The sequence below is a fragment of the Perca fluviatilis genome, chromosome 20 (assembly GCF_010015445.1).
Source record: "Perca fluviatilis chromosome 20, GENO_Pfluv_1.0, whole genome shotgun sequence".
NCBI lineage: Eukaryota > Metazoa > Chordata > Actinopteri > Perciformes > Percidae > Perca > Perca fluviatilis.
In genome coordinates this window covers 30,587,097-30,606,152 of record NC_053131.1, presented here as the reverse complement: position 1 = coordinate 30,606,152, position 19,056 = coordinate 30,587,097, and the positions used below count along the sequence as shown (strand labels likewise).

The following is a 19,056-nucleotide window of genomic DNA, read 5'->3' as shown; positions in this document are numbered from 1 at the left end:
ATCTTATCTTTCAACACCACTCGCATCAGACATTTACACTTTGCTGAGTGACACACCAAGGGTCACCAAGGATTGCACCAAGCTTGCAATTCAAATTGCAATTGTCATGAAACCTTTTCATTTGTACAGGCACCGGTTGGGTACTTCTGTTTGTCCGACTGACTTGAAAGCGATGCATGATGCTCACCAGTGCTGGATTTAATGGTCTCCTCCCCTGCAGTCTGGTCCACCAAGTCATACTGGTTGAGTCTGGATCCGTCTTCTGCCACTTCCACTGACGCGGTGGCATTACGAGTCCAGATGTAAGTAACCTCTGTCTTAGTGTAGGCATCTGATGCAGAGAGAGCAACATTCAGCACACAGTCTCAACCCAGAGGGGTTGGTTCCTGCATTAAAATCAGCATGTTAAAATAAGCATCTTATGTTTTCTATATGTTAGCTAAACAAAACATATCAATTAATATCCATTTCATGTTGCATCGCGAAAGTCAACCCCTCTGTTCTCTGTTTCCAGTGTACACAGTGCTGTGTGTGACCCTAACAAGGGGTTGACAGCTAGGTCAGTGCCATGCACAGCCTACAATTAATTGGCAAGTTGGTTATTAGTGTCCTCCTGGAGTCTTTGCAGGCTGCTTCCTGACTCAGAGGTCTATGTTTGTGCCTTCACTAAATAGTCAAACATTATGTGTACCACATTTGGATAGATTTGAACATTGTAATTCAGAGATTAGAGGACAAATGTTACAGTGCGACCTATTGGTGTCTGTCTCAAACATTACACTTTACAACAAGTTTGTCATTCTGAGTAGAAAAACCAGATGCTTGTGTGCAAAAAAAAGGGTTTAGTCTTTGCCGTAAAACTGCCAAAGAGTTTTAACAGGCGGATGACATGGGGCATTTTTTATCGATATGATTTCCTGCTCTAGTAAAATGTAAAATGTGTAATCTGTTTGGGAGGCAAAACCAGTTTTGACTGACATTTTGTGAATGAAAAAGGAAAAATAATAAGCTACAAGAAACATTTCAGTGCAGTCCCGTGAAAAGCAGTGAACATATCATTTTAAGGTGAAAATGACAGCAAGGTTTAAGAGGCATGCACAGTGTGGAGGATGTGAATCTGCTCGCACTTACAGCTGCCAAACTTGAGAGGACATGAGTGAGAATCCATTGGGAAGTCTTCAAGGTGCATGGGGCACTCAGCTTGAACCGTTAGCCTGGCAGTAAACACACATACAAGCACACATGCACAGTTTATTTAAAATAATGAAATACAAAGAACAAAATGAATCTTATTTTCTGCATTGCAAGTGTTGCATAGAAACGTTTAAGTCACAAAAACTAAGTGTTGTATTATTTCACAGTTTTTCGCTTGGTAGGCACTCTATATACCAAAATGTATGTGCACATGTTGTAAAAAAGTGAGTTTTATATTCATATGTCCCCTTTAAAACCAATTAAAACAAACCAGGGTTTAGCATACTATACAAGTAACCCTGAATAGGAACGTACAGCTGGAAACACTGGATGAATGAACGTGAATTATCACTTGAATGGTAAAACCAGCTACCTCATAGTGTAGAGCAGGGTTCCGTCCTCCATGATCCTCAGCAGCTTGTTGGGCATGGTCATGTTGTGGGCGACAGATTTCTTGCCGTTGTGGAAGAAGGTGTCAGGGGTCCAGATCTTACTGGCCATCAGGTTGTTGAGAGGCAGAATGTTCATTGGTCCGTGGAACTTCAGCCGCTCGTCCTTCCAACTCTGACGGAAGAAAACGTCAACGGTGTACTCCTGAGAGAGAGAGAGAGAGAGAGAGAGACAGAGCAGGGAAAGCAGTGTTAAAAGGAGCTGCGGGCAAATTTACGACTCCTACTATGGCCACGCCAAGACCCGCCCTACGAAGCAGCTCGATTGGTTGGGGTTAGGATAGCCGATTGGTCAGGGGATAGGACCTGTACAAATGGGGTTACGTTACCTTGCGTAAGCATGGACGCCTAGCCAATATATGCTATTGAAGGGCGGGTCTTGGCGTGGCCATAGTAGGATTCTTAAATTCTCGAGCTGCGGTCACCTGAGGCTGCATTCAGACCAGGAAACAGCGATCCGGCATTGTGCCGCAGATTTGTGCGACGCTTGGTGTGTCTATTAAATGGCACATTTGTGTCATGTCCTGTTGTGTTATTTAACCTCCCAATGAAGCACAATTAGACTTTATGTTCCACATTACTGTTTTCGGGCAGATTGTGTAGCCTAGAGATCTTGATGTTCCCGACCGCCCTTGAAGGCAGCTTCATTTCACAGAGGAGGACAACGACTTTATGTTTTATGTATGTGTGGTATATTATACTGTGCGTACTGCCCATATTTTAAAGTGTCATGTTCCTTTTTCTTGGAAGGAGATGTGTAAGACCTCATGAATTTCCCCTTACGGGATAATAAAGTTTAGCCTGGCTCTGCCCTCCTACGTACCGCTCAATTTTCATTTTCCTTCAGTACTCCGTCTGGGTTTGCGGTATATTCTTGGGTTTTCTCCGGACAAATCTTTGGCGGTCCAATCAGCGAACAGAGGGAGTGGCTGAGAACAATGAAGTTGAGGACGTGCGCTAGAAAGATGCGAGCGAAGTCATTCGGTCCGTTGTGGCAATGCTGCTGAATATCCAGAAGTTAAAGCCCGAGCAAGAACAATATTTGCTGAGTTGTGTTTGTGGCCATGATGTTGTGGCCCTCCTCCCCACTGGGTTTGGGAAAAGTTAGATTTTCCAGCTCGCTAATGCTAAATATAAGCCAATAGTTGGTATCGGTCTCCCCTCTTGTTGCACATGTGCATGACATACATCACGACCAAACGTTAGCGATTGGTTATGGCAGATCCAGAGTGGCTTGGGGCAGATCCAATAGTTTCAACAGAGTACCCGCCTTCAAGGAAGTTAACACTCTCTGTACACATGAAATGTACCAGAGTCTGGTAGGACCAGGCTAAATAAAGTTAACTTTGACTTTGAAAAAGAGACAAAGAGACCGTTGTTTGGCAAACAGTCAGCTGTTACACAAACTCCCGGGCAGTTCAGTGCTTGTGTTTCGTTTTTTTACCCTCATAGTGTTTTTAAAACTTTCTTGTGGCAGCAATAGAGGCAGTGATGTATTTATATCATCATATGTAAACTAGTCCCATTTCCTAACTGTGGTGATTCACAGTAGGGATGGACCGATACTGTTTTTTCAAGGCCGATATCGATACCGATTATTAATAGTTAATGAAACCGATAACCGATATTTGGAACTGATTTGCATTTTACTCCAACATAAAACTTTGTTTAAATGCTTTAAGCAATTATTTAATAAATTAGAAACTTTCAACATAATCCCCAGTAACAGAGAGTCAGACAGTGTTGTGGGCGGGACATTAACTCAGACTCAGTGGTGAGACAAACCGAAGCAGAGGGACAGACACAGAGCTGTAGCCGAGCCAAAGTAGATCACTTTTTAACTATTGATCGGTTATCAGGCAAATAAAACGCTGAAATAGATAATCTGCAAACTGCCAAAAAATTCTAATCCTAATTCACAGCTCTGCTCATTCTGATGCGTAATGTAGAAGTTGTTGTTGGGGCCCTGTCTGCTGTCTGGGACATCACACAGTTCATGTCCCCTCCTGCTAATATTACACCTATACTTTTATCTAAGATGAGGCTGGGTGCATAGTTAATGCACAGAGATGTACCTAGATATACCATCTATTATTCCATTTCCTAATATATACCTGTAGTTAGTCTTGTTGATTCAGAAAATATTAAGGGACATTTGCCCAAATCACCCATAAATCCCCCTTATTCTTGTCTAGTCATGTGGATACTTCTGCGTTTAATTTTCCCAGGCGCACGGGTAGCTACCACTAAGGGTATTTTTTGTAACTTGGGTGAACTGATAATTTAAATGCACTTTCTTTTACATGTCTCACAATGTTTTTCTCTGAATGTTATGTGTATGAAGTATATAATTAAAATCAAGCATGATCATCTCATCATCGTAATACCTTGTAAATTATATCATTGAGAGACTAAAATCTGTGAAATCATGCATGTGTTTTGGTACGTTGTATTTTTAAATCAGTCCTGTTGTCCTGTCCTGTCTTCAGCCTCAGATTTTGACGCATGATCGCTTGGCCGAGCACGACACCTGGCCGGGGTTCAGACCTGTCAGTCTCAGATCCAGCTGCTCCCTGAGGCAAAGTGTCAGCCGCAGTTTAAATCAATATCACTGAGGACCTTCAGTCCCTCCAAGAGTGTGAAAACATCTCTCCCCACTCTTTATCTTTCATTACTCCACAGCACAACAAGACCTATGAGTTAACCATCCTCGTTACCATTAGAATCTCAGATTATTTTTTGGGGCCTTTTTTCCCTTTATTAGATAGTGACAGTGGATAGAGAGATGGGGGATGAGACGTAGCAAAGGGCCGCAGGTCGGACTCGAACCCGGGCCGCTGCAAAGGACTCAGCTTACATGGGGCGCACACTCTTACTGGGTGAGCTAGAGGTCGCCCCAGAATCTCAGATTTTGATGTTTTGACCGCAGAGAAAAAAATGAAACGCTTTATTATAATATTAGTCTCGCATTGCCAGACCTTCCTCCACAGCACTTAGGAGGAGGGTCTGGCTAGTCCACACAGCAATACGGGATGGGAGACAAAACGTGCTCTGGAAACAGACTTGACGGGAGAATGTGCGCACCTGCATGGAAACTCTGATACATGCGTACGAAAATGTTGTAGTTTTTATTAATATCTGAATATACTGTGCGTATATCATCAGATATGATTTTAGTTGTTATTTAGTTTTTGTGTGTAAAATCGCTCCAGCGGGTCTGTGATGTCAGGGCACAAAGCCCACTGGAGAAACCGCGATGGCTGCCACACGCACGTGTTTCCCCGTTTTATTGAGGCTACCTTTTCCAGCTGTGTGAGCTATTTTTTTTTTTTTTTTTTTTTAACCCTTTATTTTCATTTTCTTAAAGACAACAAACATGCACAATGACACCAAGAAAATAGCTATACATGTAAGTGTCTAAATATATTTTCTAAGCGGTACCATTATACATGCTGCATTAAGCTAAACACTCGAATCAGAACACCTACGTTGCTTATATTGTAGAAGGTTTCTCCAAATGCTCCACAAACAAACATTTTGTACATGAGCAAAGAGTGAACATACGCAATCTTTTATCTTAGTGAACAACAGAAATTAAAATAGTTGTAAAACAACAATAATAAATAATAGATAATAATAATAATAATAATAATAATAATAATAATAATAATAATACACATAAAGCTTGCTCAGTCCACCTTTAAGAATTGTGAGCTATTTTTTTGCCTCCACCTGAGATCCAGATCTGGACCATTTTTTTTTTTTTTTTTACAGTTTTATAGTTCAGATTTTTACGCCATTTCCCACTTTTGTGCCCACATTCTTTCTCTAAGAAAACCAAGTCGCTTACAGATATGTGTGCTGTAACCGACAATTGTAACAAGCCATTTAATGCCATTTCATTTCATTTGGACGTAATAGTTGAAAGATCTGAACATCTGTCATTCAAAATAGAAGGCTTTAGAATGTCTTCATCTTTTTTTTCTTTTCTTTTTTTTGAAGATTATTTTTTGGGCATTTTAGGCCTTTATTTATATAAGACAGCTGAAGACATGAAAGGGGAGAGAGAAGGGGAATGACATGCAGCCGCTGCGTCGAGGAATAAACCTCTATGTATGGGGGCCTGCTCTACCAGGTGAGCTACCCAGGCGCCCGAATGTCTTCATCTTTTAATGGCGAACATACAAAATAAGCAGGTATTTTTGCTTTCACAGTATTTGCGTCAGATGGACAGACAGGATATATATAATCCAGCAATGAGAAATCTTCACAAACAACGAGGCAGAGGGTGCAGCAGGGGGGCGGTCCAATCTATCACGGAAAGGGATGAGGTGTGTGTGTGTGTGTGTGTGTGTGTGTGTGTGTGTGTGTGTGTGTGTGTGTGTGTGTGTGTGTGTGTGTGTGTGTGTGTGTGTATGTGTGTGTGTTTGTGTGTGTGTGTATCAGAGCCGAGCTATCAAAGGGAGAGGGAAGATAGACACAGTGGTGGGGTGAAATGATCTGCTGCAAGTTTGATGGAGACATGGCATGAATTAAACATGAGACCATCTCTCTTTTTTCTTCCTTTTGAAGGTGCTGTCTCGATCACGACCACTTCCATCCCTCGCTTCTGTGCCACTTAAATATTTGAAAAAGAGCCAGGTGGGATAAGGGTTGATGGCTGGGATTGTGATGGAAAAACGAAGGAAAGCTTTTAAGGCAGGAAGCTGTGTGTGTGTGTGTGTGTGTGTGTGTGTGTGTGTGTGTGTGTGTGTGTGTGTGTGTGTGTGTGTGTGTGTCATATACCATGTATGTGCATTTGAGCAGTTCAGTTGGGGGTCTCCCTGTGTGTACACACTGGAAATCTATATTAAAAGGCATGAAAAAGTCCCACCTATCTTAATCCATATTTATATGCCACCTGCACAGTTACTGGTCCCTGGAATCATTCCTCCTGTCCATACTGGGCACAAAATTCATAGCACAACTACGCTGTAAAAGAAAGGGGACAAAATCCATAGCCCAGAAAAAAAACAGAAAAAAAACTAATACGCGGCTTCAGCCGACTAATTTAAGCTGTATTTATACATTAAGCGTTACAGTGTAGCTATAAAGTAAGGCCGGCCCCTAAATGTTGATGAATCAAATCCAGGTCCAGGAGCCCCTGTGTTGACCCTGTGTATTGTGGTATACTCTGTGGCTACATCCAAAATTATACATTTTTGTTTAAAAACGGATATCTTTTGCCACATATACACCTTGCATCCACTCTACTCTACTTTGGGGTAGCAGTAGCTCAGTTGGGTTGGGAACCGGGGGGTCGCAGGTTGTAATCCCTGTACAATTCAATTCAATTTCAATTCAATTTTATTTATATAGTATCAAATCATAACAAGAGTTATCTCGAGAGTAGGTCTAGACCACACTCACACTATAATTTACAAAGTCCCATCAATTCTAATAATTCCCCCAAGAGCAAGCAGTGCGACAGTGGCGAGGAAGAACTCCCTATTAGTAGCCAAGTACGGAATGTACGGACCGAAGTACGGAGTGTGGACTCGTAGCTGGAGCGATGCCAGTCCACCTCCTGGACACTGCCAAGGTGCTCTTGAGCAAGGCACTGAACCCCCTCCCCCCAACTGCTCGGGGCGCCTGTCTAACAGTCGCAGCCCCCTCACTCTGACATCTCTCCATTTGTGCATATATAGGGCCTGAGCATGTGTGTGTATTTCAGGCCTGCGTGTAGTGTGTTCTGACAACACATTTTATTTTCCCCACTGGGGATGAATACAAAGTATAAATTATAAATGTACTCCGGCGTTTCAGAGCCCCTAAGATGGTGACGTTTGGAAACAATGCTGTAACTGCAGACCGTTTTAGTTTGAAAACTCTGGGGTTGCGTTTTAGTCTAGACTGACATAAACCCACATTACCTTTGTAAACAATGACACCCAGATTCACTCCCCGATTTGATCTTATCAGTCCCGACGTGTCGTTTCCTGATTCGTCATGCCCCTATCATGTGACCCTTTTCCGGAAGAAAACGAACGACAAAAGCAGCCTTGGCTACAGTTGGTTAATTCAACGTGGATAACAACTTACAGCTGTTTCTTTGTTAGCTAGCAGCTGTTTTGCAGTAAAGTATGCATTCCATAATGCTAGTGTTGCTATTTATATGTATTATTCAACTGATAATTCCCGTGTCCGGGGACGTTATCAGCCTCATGCACATCTCCACAAACCCAGTCTATGTAAACCGTCTGTGCTAGCTTACAGACATGCTAGCATGGAGCTCTGAAACAGTGCCAAAACGCTCATGAGGACGGAGATCGTTTTAGTTTTAAAACGAAAACCTAGTAGTATGGATGTAGCCTATCAGAAGTTACAGTACACTATGTGTAAGATAGTATAGCGGAAACAAGAACTAAAACAGCCTACGCTGTAATATATGAATGGATTTTGAAAGAACATCATGACAATCGTAATACAATGTGCAGGACTACAAGATGTGCCATCCTATTAAAATGGCGCATTATAATAATTTCAGTATGAGGTTTACGATGGACAGCCAATATATGATAATGATCATTAATATGTAGAACACCACACTGCTGCGTATCAGAGCTGCATGGCAGCGGATGATCAGATCTCATCTTTAATAAGAGAGTCTGACCCTTGCCATGTCATCATTGTCCTGGTTGGAGTGGCTGGGTTTCCATTAGCAACAGGACAGCAGAGCTGACAGCTCTCTGTCTGGAAGATTTTATCTGCTGGATGTAGGTCATTACATCTAAACTGGCCCGGCAAGGCAACCATGAGATTTTATGACGGATCATGTCGGCTTGAAGGCAGTTTTCTTCAGGTTGAGTCCTGGACAGAAACCCTGTGTTTGGCAATGGTTTTTTGTAGTCGGTTCCGGTTTTAACGGTCACTCCTTAGAGCAGTTAAAATAGTAAAAAAAAAAGTTCACACAGGGTTCTAATTTCTAATGAAATGTGGGCACGTCATGCATTTTTATTACTCTGATATGGCCTTTAGTGCTAATTGATTCTGATATAAAGAAAGAAACGTGGGAGGCAGCCAAAGAGAATTACAACCAACGCTGCAGTTCCCCTCAGCTCTACAGAGCTGTAAAGCTACATTCACTATAAATTCAAATTGAACTGAATAAAACAAAGCTAGCTAGCATTAGCTGGTAACCAGCCAATTTGCTGTAATGCCGTACATGCAGATAAACAGCGCCAGTATCCGGAGTTCTGGGTTTAATTTCAGAGAATATCAGAGGTTTTTTTCCCGTAAATGTACGTATTTAATCTCATACAATTACCCCCTTCCCCCCTAGCTCTGTATTATTTTTGCTAATTAATGCTACATTGACTTTGTTTAGATTTTCTGGATGTGTTGGTTCAGTCTGAGTGCTCTCATAGTATCGCACCACCAAACCCCCTTCACTACCACGTCTCTTTGTGTAACGTAGAGTTTTACCTGCGTGTCACTACGACATGTAACTTTAGACAGCCAATCAAACGTGATTACATCTTGGTAGAATCACGCTGCGTGCTTATTGGCTCACTGACTCTGATGAGATCTACTCCTTAGGTATTGAATTTGGGTATTGAATGATGAGGCATTTTTCGATACTCTATACTTTAGAAGCAATTCGGTTGGAGCCTAAAAAGTATTGAATTCGGTACCCATCCCTTAGTATGAATGTGTGAGAATGAGAGGCAAATTGTTTAGCGTTTGTCCGATGAGGTAAAAAGGCGCTATATAAATGCAGTCCATTTGACTTTTGTTTGCTTTTGCTATGAACCTTACTGAAACATCCCCCCATTTCATCCTTATTAGTAACAATTTAACTGTCTTTCCGGTGCCTCAGAGCCTTCCACATATTACACTTAGCAATTTTGTCAAGTTCCTTGTTTGCACCTGGAGCAAGAATCCTACAAGCACTTTCAAACCAAGTGATATGTGTTTGAAACTGCACCTAGGCCTGTTACAATTATTACATAATTGTCGGCGGTTTCTTTGTTCAACCGCAATCAATTGCTAACATTAGCTAAGGTCTTAAGGCGTAGGAATGGTAATTGTTGATTGAGTTTAGACGTGCCAAATTCTAATTATATAAGTGATTATTCAACCCGGTCTCACGGCAGTTCGTGTAAATGTCAACGTTATTCTTAATCTATTGATACGTGTTCACAGAGACGTTTTTCTCGTTTTTTACGTGTAAATATCACGTTATCTTCTCGGTAAAAGGACGCCGAGGGGCGGCCGATAAGGAAGCTCCATAAGCCGGGAGGCGCCTGCCAGGCGGCCTGCTGGCGACGCGCCACAATAACGGTATGGCGGAGGTTGGGTTTAGGAAAAACCTTACGGGGAAAGGGCGCCTTAAACGCCGGGAGACGCGCCACAGTAACACGCGGGACAAAACGCCACACGCAGGGACGCCATCCCCGGGAAACAAAGCGCCAAACGCGGGACGCGATCCCCGCTCGCCCGGGTGAAAGTCCTGTGTTGTTTGACCCATCCACCACCCCGACCAACCTCCCTACGCGGATTTTCGGCTTTTTATATTACTTCCTACCATTTTCGGGCTGTGGCCACAAAATATGCTTCCCATTGAAATACATTACTTTACATTTTCGTGTTGTCGACCACGTAAAAACCGACAAAAACGTCTCCGTGAACACGTATCAATAGATTAAGAATAACGTTGACATTTACACGAACTGGCGTGAGACCGGGCTGGATTATTGGTCAGACTATATATTTTTATTATTATTTCAATTGTTAGTTGTTGGCATCCTATACACACCCTATACACATTCATAGCAACGAAAATGACAAGGGATGGGTCTACAGTTAGACAAAATGTGATGATAAGGAGTTATGATAAGAAAGAGGCGTGGTTTACTTGATATGCTGTGTATTTATGTTATTATATTTTATCTGGGTCACATGACTCATTCAGAATTCATTCAAAACTTTTATTTGTTTGAAAAAGTAATAAACAAAGACATCTTTTTAAATTTGACTGAAAACGACAATTATATTGTTAATCATCATGCTCCGCACCATGGGGGATCGGGCTTTCTGCTCTGCGGCTCCTCGCCTATGGAATTCCCTCCCAGACCACCTGAGGGCTCCACAAACCACTGACTCCTTCAAGAAGGGCCTAAAAACCTTTCATTTTGAGCAAGCTTTCGCAAAACCCTTAATTTTTCTTTATTTGTCTATCTTTATTTCTTTGGTTTCCTTCTGTTTTTACCCTGTTCTTAAACTCCTGTAGCACTTTGGGATTGCTTATTCAATGAAAAGTGCTCTACAAATAACAATTAGTTTTTATTATTATTATTGTTATTATTATAATGACATTTATTTTCTGAGACAATTAATTGTGCAGCAAAATTTGGAATTGTTACAGCTCTAACTGTGCCTTTATTTTGACGGCTTGGGGTGTGCAGACGGGGCTTTCAAAGAGCTGAAGCCTTTTTCATTTTACACTTTGTGTGTGTTGTCTCGGGTCCTGAGAAGATGCATTATGAGATAGGCTGTGAACTTACCATATCTGTGTCAGACACTGGACCAAAACTAGTCACATAGATGTCAGTCTTCACTTCCGTTACTCGGTCTGCGATGACAAAGAGTGAAATTCATTATAGAAAATCATAGCTGCTATAAGTCCCTGCCCTGAGGAAAGGGCATTGGACAGTTTAGCAAGATTGTAAGTCTCTACACTTGGCTACAAACAGCATGCACATTATTGATAATTTTAATCTTTGGTTAAAAAAAAAACTGAAAAATCTTTTTCATGGAGTTTATATGCTTTACATTCATGCCTTAAACTCTGTATGTTTTACACATGATAATCAGTTTACTATTGAGTCCTACTCTGTGTGTGAAAACTATCCATGATGATGTCGTAGTGATGTCATCAGGGTTATGCAGGGTTTTTCCTGGCTCAATGGGCCATGCGAATTGTGGGGGTGACTATGCACGGCAAGAAGCATGATCGGTCTGCGTACTGTTATTTCTGAAAATTTGATTTAAAAAAATGTTGATTACGCTTGAGTGAATGTCACCCCAATCAACAAAACTGCTTAAAACATTTATATTATTTAAATACCACTGTTAAATCACCAAGAGAGTCCGACACAGCCAGACTCTGGACGGTAAAACGGAGAGTAGCTCTCCTTTTCAACTTCATGTTCAGCTTTTCAACTGTTGCCTCAACCTCTTTGGAGGGTTGCCAAAAATTCCTCTATTGCTGGAAAAACCCTGGGTTATGTCATCTCAGTTATGGAGACGTAAACTTTATAACAGAAAGCTTGACTTACAAACTGCAGGTTTGGAGTTTGAAAGACCTGGGTAGTCACCAGACAGGAAGAGTCTAGTCTCGCATTGCCAGACCTTTCTCCGTAGCGCTACATTCCAGGAGAGGAGAAAAAAAACGCTCTGGGTTGTTAGCATTTCTTTAAACCAATCACAATCGTCTTGGGCGGCGCTAAGCTCTGGACGCAGAGGCGGTGGTTCTGCTAAATGGTGCTGGGAAGGAACTTGTCTTGGTGGAACATTTGCACCCCGCAAAAGAAAACGCCACAAACAACATTAAATGAACTTAACTGTTCACACAATACAGTGATGTGAGCTATTTGAATTAGCTAGATACATGGTTAAACCTCATTTGCTCTTTCCAACACACAGAGAGCGGGAGGTAAGGCACATCAGAAATGTGAGGCAATTATCCTGGAAATGTACTGTCGTTGCTCCAGACAGGAAAAGTCTAATGAAAGTCTTAAATCAATTGCGTTAAGGAGAATGTAGGATCCAGTGTTTAAGTAGTTTGACCTAAACTAGGGAATAAAAGTCAGGATATCTCCTTTTCTGCTGCATTGATTTTTGACCATTCCTTTTGAAATCTGTCCCAACTTTATTAAAGGGCAATAGTAGTCTATATTGATGACGTTCCACTTCTGTGATTGCTCTGGTGCTGCCGGAAATTCCTCTGGATCACGCTCTTTTCACCCAGATGTCCGTTACCTTCGGCTTTCTTTGTGTTGTAATTCTAAACTGCGGTGGATTATGGACTATGGTTAACTGCTCCTCAGATCTCTGCAGGGTAAATCCAGACAGCTAGCTAGACTATCTGTCCAGTCAGAGTTTTCTGTTGCACGACTAAAACTACTTTTGAACGTACACACGTTCCACCAAAATAAGTTCCTTCCCGAGTCATGGGCGCTTAGTTCCGCCCATGACGATTGTGACTGGTTTAAAGAAATGCCGATAAACCAGAGCACGTTTTTCTCCCATCGCGGAACGCTGTGTGGACTAGCCAGACCCTCCTCCGCAGCGCTGTGGAGGAAGGTCTGGCAAAGCGAGATTAGGGCAATAGTAAATTACTGGAGAAGCCCTTTACTGGTGCACACACCAAGTAAGTGAATGGTCTTCCCTCTTACCTCCCAGGCCAGGTCTCAGTCTGTTGTCATATCCATCCAGCAGACTGTCCAGGATCTTGGTGAAGGTTGTGATGTCTTTGACGTTACGTGTTGAATTGGAATCTGCTTTTGACCTACATAAAAGACAAACGTGTGATTATGGAAAGAGACCTCTAAATCAGCTAAAGAAATATACTTCCTACTAAGAACTGTGGGTGATGACATCTTGGTAATGTCTACCTGCTATATCGCATCCATTTTATCCCAACAAACTCTTTTTTTCAATGAATTAAAAGCTCTACGATTTAAAGACTAAGGGGGCTTTCACACCTACCTCGTTTGGTCCGGACCTTCGGACTTTTCAGTTTGATCCAAACCAAAATTACAGGTGTATGGTTCAGTTTGATCCGGTCCGAGACCACCTCTTCTGGTCGGACCAAAAGGCCAAAATTTCTCGGTCTCGGTCCGGATCAAACTGAAGAAGCTTCAACATAAACGTATATATTAAAAGAGCTACATACGTACACATTAGAAAAAAAACAAATAAAATAATGTCCTATAAAACCTCATTTGAAGTGGAGATGTTCCGATACAATTTTTTCCTTCCCGATACCGATTCCAATACCTGAACTTGCGTATTGGCCAATACCGAGAACCAATCTGATACCAGCGTGTTAGAAAATACGTATATTTTACTATGTTTTAACAGCCGTATACTACTATCCCTGTATGGATGTGAACATGAACAAACAAAAAACAAACCGCGAGGTCGCCGGTTCAATCCCCAGACCGGCAGGATAAAATCTGAGTGGGGAAAGTGAAAGAGCAGCGCTTGTCCCTCCTCATTACCACCACTGAGGTGCCCTTGAGCAAGGCCCTTAACCTCAACCGCTCCAGTGGAGCTGCTCAGTGACCAGCAGATCAGACTGTGGTTGTACCGGGCAGCTTCCAGGTATGAATGTGTAACTGTGTGAATGTGATAGTTCATCGTTCGACTTACCTGGATAAATAAAGGTTAAAAAAAAAGAATAATATATCGTTAACAGAGACATGCTGAGTTTGAAAGTTATGACAAGACCCATAGCTCATCAAATCATATTTCAATTAAGATATAGTGCAATGACTAGAGTTCCATTTTGGGATAAACAAGCTCTATTTTGATGCTTTTTCATGCACTGTGGCACCTTATCTACATGCAAAGTCTTAACCATTGAAAAATGTAAATGTGTACTTTAAAAACTGTTGTGTACTTTCCAGATTAATTATAAATAGTTACGTTAAAAAAATGTAGAATCTTGCATTCATTTTGACAGGCTGTTCCGGTTAGCAAGACTACATCAAATTCACACACACTGGCTTACATTTACAATGATTTTTTGGGTCTACACTCGAAACATTCAGGGTTAAGCCCTGACAAAATGACCTGGCGACACAGATGCCCGTAACCATAGTAACTGAGTCCTGCCTGCGTGCGCACGGCGAGAGAGCAGAGGGAGGAAGAGAGGCTGTGCTGCTGCCAGAGCAGCCGCTGAGAAAGTTGCCAACATCGTGTGTGTGTGTGTAAAACATGAGCTGTGTTTCGAAACCGTTCCCTTGTTCACTCACTCACTATTCCCTATGTAGTGTTTATTAAATAGTGAACTATATAGGGAGCGACCAAACGAGATTTCGGACCCTCACTGAAAATATCGTTGCATCAGTAGATGCTCCGGTTAAGTGTGTGACGGAGGCGGGCGCGCCCGGCATCATGTAAACAAACACAAAGAAAAATACTTCTAATATGACCCTGAAACAAAACGAGCACTCAGGAGGAGAGTAAAAGTTGTATATTATATATGTTGCATGTTACATTTCCACGGTTTAGAAACGAAAACCCGCTCCATTTTTCCTTTACAGTTTTTGCCGGTGCTTTTTCTTATCTGCCGGAAAAACACGGCCGCGTTGCATTGTGGTATACGGGAGTAAAATGTAGGGTACGTCGTATGTACACTCATATTAGCAGTGCATTGTGTGTATTTTATAGTGGACAATATAGTGAATGAATGTAACCGCGGAGCATTTGAACACCACTACAAAATGGCGAACACACTATACACACGCTATAGTGCACTATTTCCACTTCCTCCCACTGTACAGAAGTGAAGCCAAAATATCCCGGATAGGAGCACCGCCATCTTGTAATTTTTTGAGCCAGAGTCTGCGCAGTAATCAGGCGGTGGAGCAGCAATATCAAAAACATACACCCATACACCCGCCCGACCAATCGCAAGTCAATCACAGCTGTCAATCGTGACATTTCCCCCCGTTTCTATAGCATCAAATAACTAATAAAAAACTAAACGTGTCAGACATATGAACACTTAAATTACACCAGCGTGATCAGAACTACCTAAAATGACAGAAACCATCTGTGGGGAAAAATGTATTTGACGTGTATTTTGATTTTTTAGTTTGGTTCATGTCCCGTCTGCTAACATGAAGGGGGCGGGGTTTATGACCTATACTGCAGCCGGCCACCAGGGGACGATCCAGATGTTTTGGCTTCACTTATACAGTCTATGCATCAACCCCTGGTATCAGGGGCGGATCTAGAAAAATATTTATGGGGTGGCGAGAGGGGGGGCACAAAAGGGCACAGGCTGCCATTTACAAACTCATACAGACACACTTCATCTCATGCAATCAATGTCCTGCATTTGAGGTGACCATACAATGTGACCTCACTTAATAGGAGATAGAAGTACGATAGAAGGGGCGTTATCACAGGATAGGCATTAAGGTAAGACACAGGTGAGGAGTGGCAGATGTGTGAGAGGGGAAAGAAAACTCGAGATTCACGCTCGTAAATGGTCAAATTGGCCATCTAATTCGTTGCTGCAAACTGGGGTGGCAGCAGGGGTGGCAAGGCTTTCTTTTAGGGTGGCATTTGCCACCCTATGCCACCCCAGTAGATCTGCCCCTGCCTGGTTTGTACAGTAGGCGTGCGTGCGTGTGGGGGCAGTTTGCCGCACAAGATTCAGTGGTTGTATGAGCTCATGATTCATTCATATTAAATATTGTGGCATTAAAAAAATGACATGTGGCTATAGTCCGACTTCAGGGACGGAGGCTCGGCAGGCACAGGTGACTCAAAGCCTTTGAGTCAGTACGTATAATGTTGAACCCAATACTGAAAGTAGGCCTACTTTACAACTTACTCATAGGCTACATATACCTACAGTATGTTCCCTCAACCCCTGTTTGTATTAGGTATAAACATAAAGTTGCCCTGTAGTTAAAAGAAATATATAGTTTGCCTATCCTCATTTTGTTATCATCTGTACCCCTCTAGTGTTGGTAAGCGGTATAGGGTAATTCTGAAATAAATCACAATATCCGTAATATTGGATCTTGTACACGTTAGTTAACAAATGCCTACAGTATGAATAATTCTTAAGTTCCCAGATTATTACCCCGTATTCCCTTACTTCACATCCTGTTGCCTTGTAGCTGCAGGTACTATCAGTACACAGGCTACTGTACTAGTTAGTACTCCATACAACACCTTACACTGACTGTTTGTTGACGACTGTATTCTAAAGTGTTACCAATGTTTTTAATTGTCATGAGTGGAGTAGCGTGTTGATAGGGCAGCTTGTTACAGAGTCAGTCTACTTTAGCCATTCATAAAGTAAGAAGTAACACTAATATTTACTTGTTAACAAGAATCTAACACGGTAATGTAAAGGGCTCCTTAATCCAATATGAAAAATAAAGGATTGTGATGCACTGAGGCAGAACATTGTGACAAAATGCCTAATCTTCTATTTGTTGACTCTTTAAACACACAAGTCTCAAAATGAATTTCCTTTGTTGTCTTTTTAGTTATTTATTTACTTATTTTTTAAGGAAAACAAATAATTTGGTAAATTAATTCCCATAGAATAGTAGGCCTATTTTCAGTTTGATGGGGGATAACCTGTTTTAATTATCGCAGCTGTTCTTTTCTTAGTATAAGCGTTGTAACCCCATGTAATACCATACAGATTAATGGGGTACCAATGTGTTGCTTCAGTTATTTTGAATTAGGATTTAAACTTTTGAAAACGGGTTGCCCTTTTACTTGCCTACCATCTTTTTCGTCGAAGTGCACCACAAGTTGAGATTTCTCTCAATAAATGGATGCTTGGTCTAATATCGAGGAGCCGAACTTACCTGCACGTCTTAACAACTCTTATGGAACTGCGTAAAGCATTGAGCTATTTGTGATATTTTCCTAATATGAAAATAACCCTTTAATAGATAGATTTATCAGCGAGCTTTGGTGTTGCGCTCCGAACGTGGCGATGAACTGCGCTCAGAGCAACCGTCGTGGAAAGGACACCCAGATGTAAACGTGGCTCATTAAGGTTAGACTACTAGGTTAGACTACTAAATATCCCGTTAAATGGCCTTTCGGTTGAAAGCCAAAGAGCCGTGTAGGCTACGCTGCCTGTGCGCGCGGTCAGTCCGCCGTCCGAGCGGTGTTTTTTTTTTAATGTTCATTTATAATAAAAAAAGAAGAAAAAAAAACACATCAGGGATATCCAACTTACCGTGTCTGCCACAGTACGATCAAAGAGACCAATATAGAGATGGAATGTGAGCTCCATCGTCCTCTCATTGCTGAAACCTGCAAACGAGACGGGAAACGCGCGTAATTACACGGTAAAAAACGGCACAGACCGCCTTACAGCTGTTGCAAATAAACGCACCCAGCGCCGATATCTGGCTCCATAAAGACAGACATTACAGCGGCTTGGTCTACTTAAAACTGGGGTTCTGTTCCGTTTCAATCCAAGAATCTGCAAAGCCCAACTCCCGATCCAAAAACTGGCTGAACAATGAGCTTTCTCCACCGCTTTTTTTTTTTTTTCTTTTAAATGCGTCCAATTAAGTGTCATTATCGACTGATTCTGCCTACCTGACACGCGACAGGTGTCCCCGAGGGTTGCCAAGAGAGACTGAACAGTGACTAAACACAGTGGAGATGAAAAAGCCTTCGGCAGAAAAAATAGAGAGCGTATAGAAACCCGGAGAGATGCGTTTACTGTCCGTCCATTCTGTCAGCTCCTCCAACAGGGGGTCCACACAGCTCAGCCACAGACTGACCTGAGAGCAAAGTGTACAAAGAGCAGCGTCCTATTGTAGCACAGCAGCACACTGACGGATACATACAGAGGCGCAGGGCTCCGCCGCTCGGAAAGCCTCCATTTCCTGCTAATGAGATATTTATCAGTGCGATGGAAACCAACGTGCACATTGCATTTAAAAAAGCGCATTAAATCGCATTTACGGATGTCAATGGGTGTTATAGGCTAGTTACTACTTTAATTAATTAAATGAAAAGAGAAGAACATTGCCAAATCTGAACTTTAGGGACCATAATAATCCAGATCCTGCCAAGTCCTTTGAGGACCTCAAGCAGAATTCGCACAGCCAAAACTAATGAGAAACATTTATGAAAAGAAACATGCAGTTACTATTTTTAGATAATGTTATTTCAATAAAATTCGACTTGGTTCATGTTGTTGTTGTTGCTATTTAAACTTATTGCGTCAAAGTGTAAATATATTGAGACTTCTTTATGCCCCGCAACGCCCAGCTACGCCCGCATCCCTGAACTGCTACAACCATGGGCATTTTTAAGACCCTTTTTTTAAGGGGGGCTTACAATATTACAATATTTTTAAATAAATTTTGGTACTTCAAATGACAGTTTGAGAACTTGTTGTTCAGTGGCTAACTCAGAGATTATCGGCTAATGAAATTACTGATTTAGCGGGGGTACTTTTGCAAGGCACTGTATCTGTGTCACATTCTCATCAGGGGCTGAGCCCCCCCCCTAAAGGTCTGATCCTAGAATCGCCCCTGGCTACAACTATTATTTCTAGTCACAGTTCCACTATCTTTATTGTTACTATAATTGCCACTGTTCACCATTCCGACTGCTATAATTATGAATCATATTTCTCTAT

At 41.9% G+C, this 19,056-nt stretch overlaps 1 protein-coding gene across 1 annotated transcript in view; it reads right to left on the bottom strand.

Moving 5' to 3' along the window:
* The window catches only part of gabra2a (gamma-aminobutyric acid type A receptor subunit alpha2a), a 31,095-nt gene extending 12,803 nt beyond the window's left edge, over positions 1-18,292 (bottom strand). Inside the window, exons 1-7 of the mRNA XM_039785907.1 lie at positions 18,003-18,292; positions 17,635-17,711; positions 13,082-13,194; positions 11,189-11,256; positions 1,568-1,788; positions 1,132-1,214; positions 188-331 (exon numbers count right to left, since the gene is read on the bottom strand). Coding sequence (XP_039641841.1) covers positions 188-331; positions 1,132-1,214; positions 1,568-1,788; positions 11,189-11,256; positions 13,082-13,194; positions 17,635-17,702 — 697 coding nt within the window. The 5' untranslated portion in view covers positions 17,703-17,711; positions 18,003-18,292. The remainder of the gene's footprint in view (positions 1-187; positions 332-1,131; positions 1,215-1,567; positions 1,789-11,188; positions 11,257-13,081; positions 13,195-17,634; positions 17,712-18,002) is intronic.
* Positions 18,293-19,056: the final 764 nt, after the last annotated feature.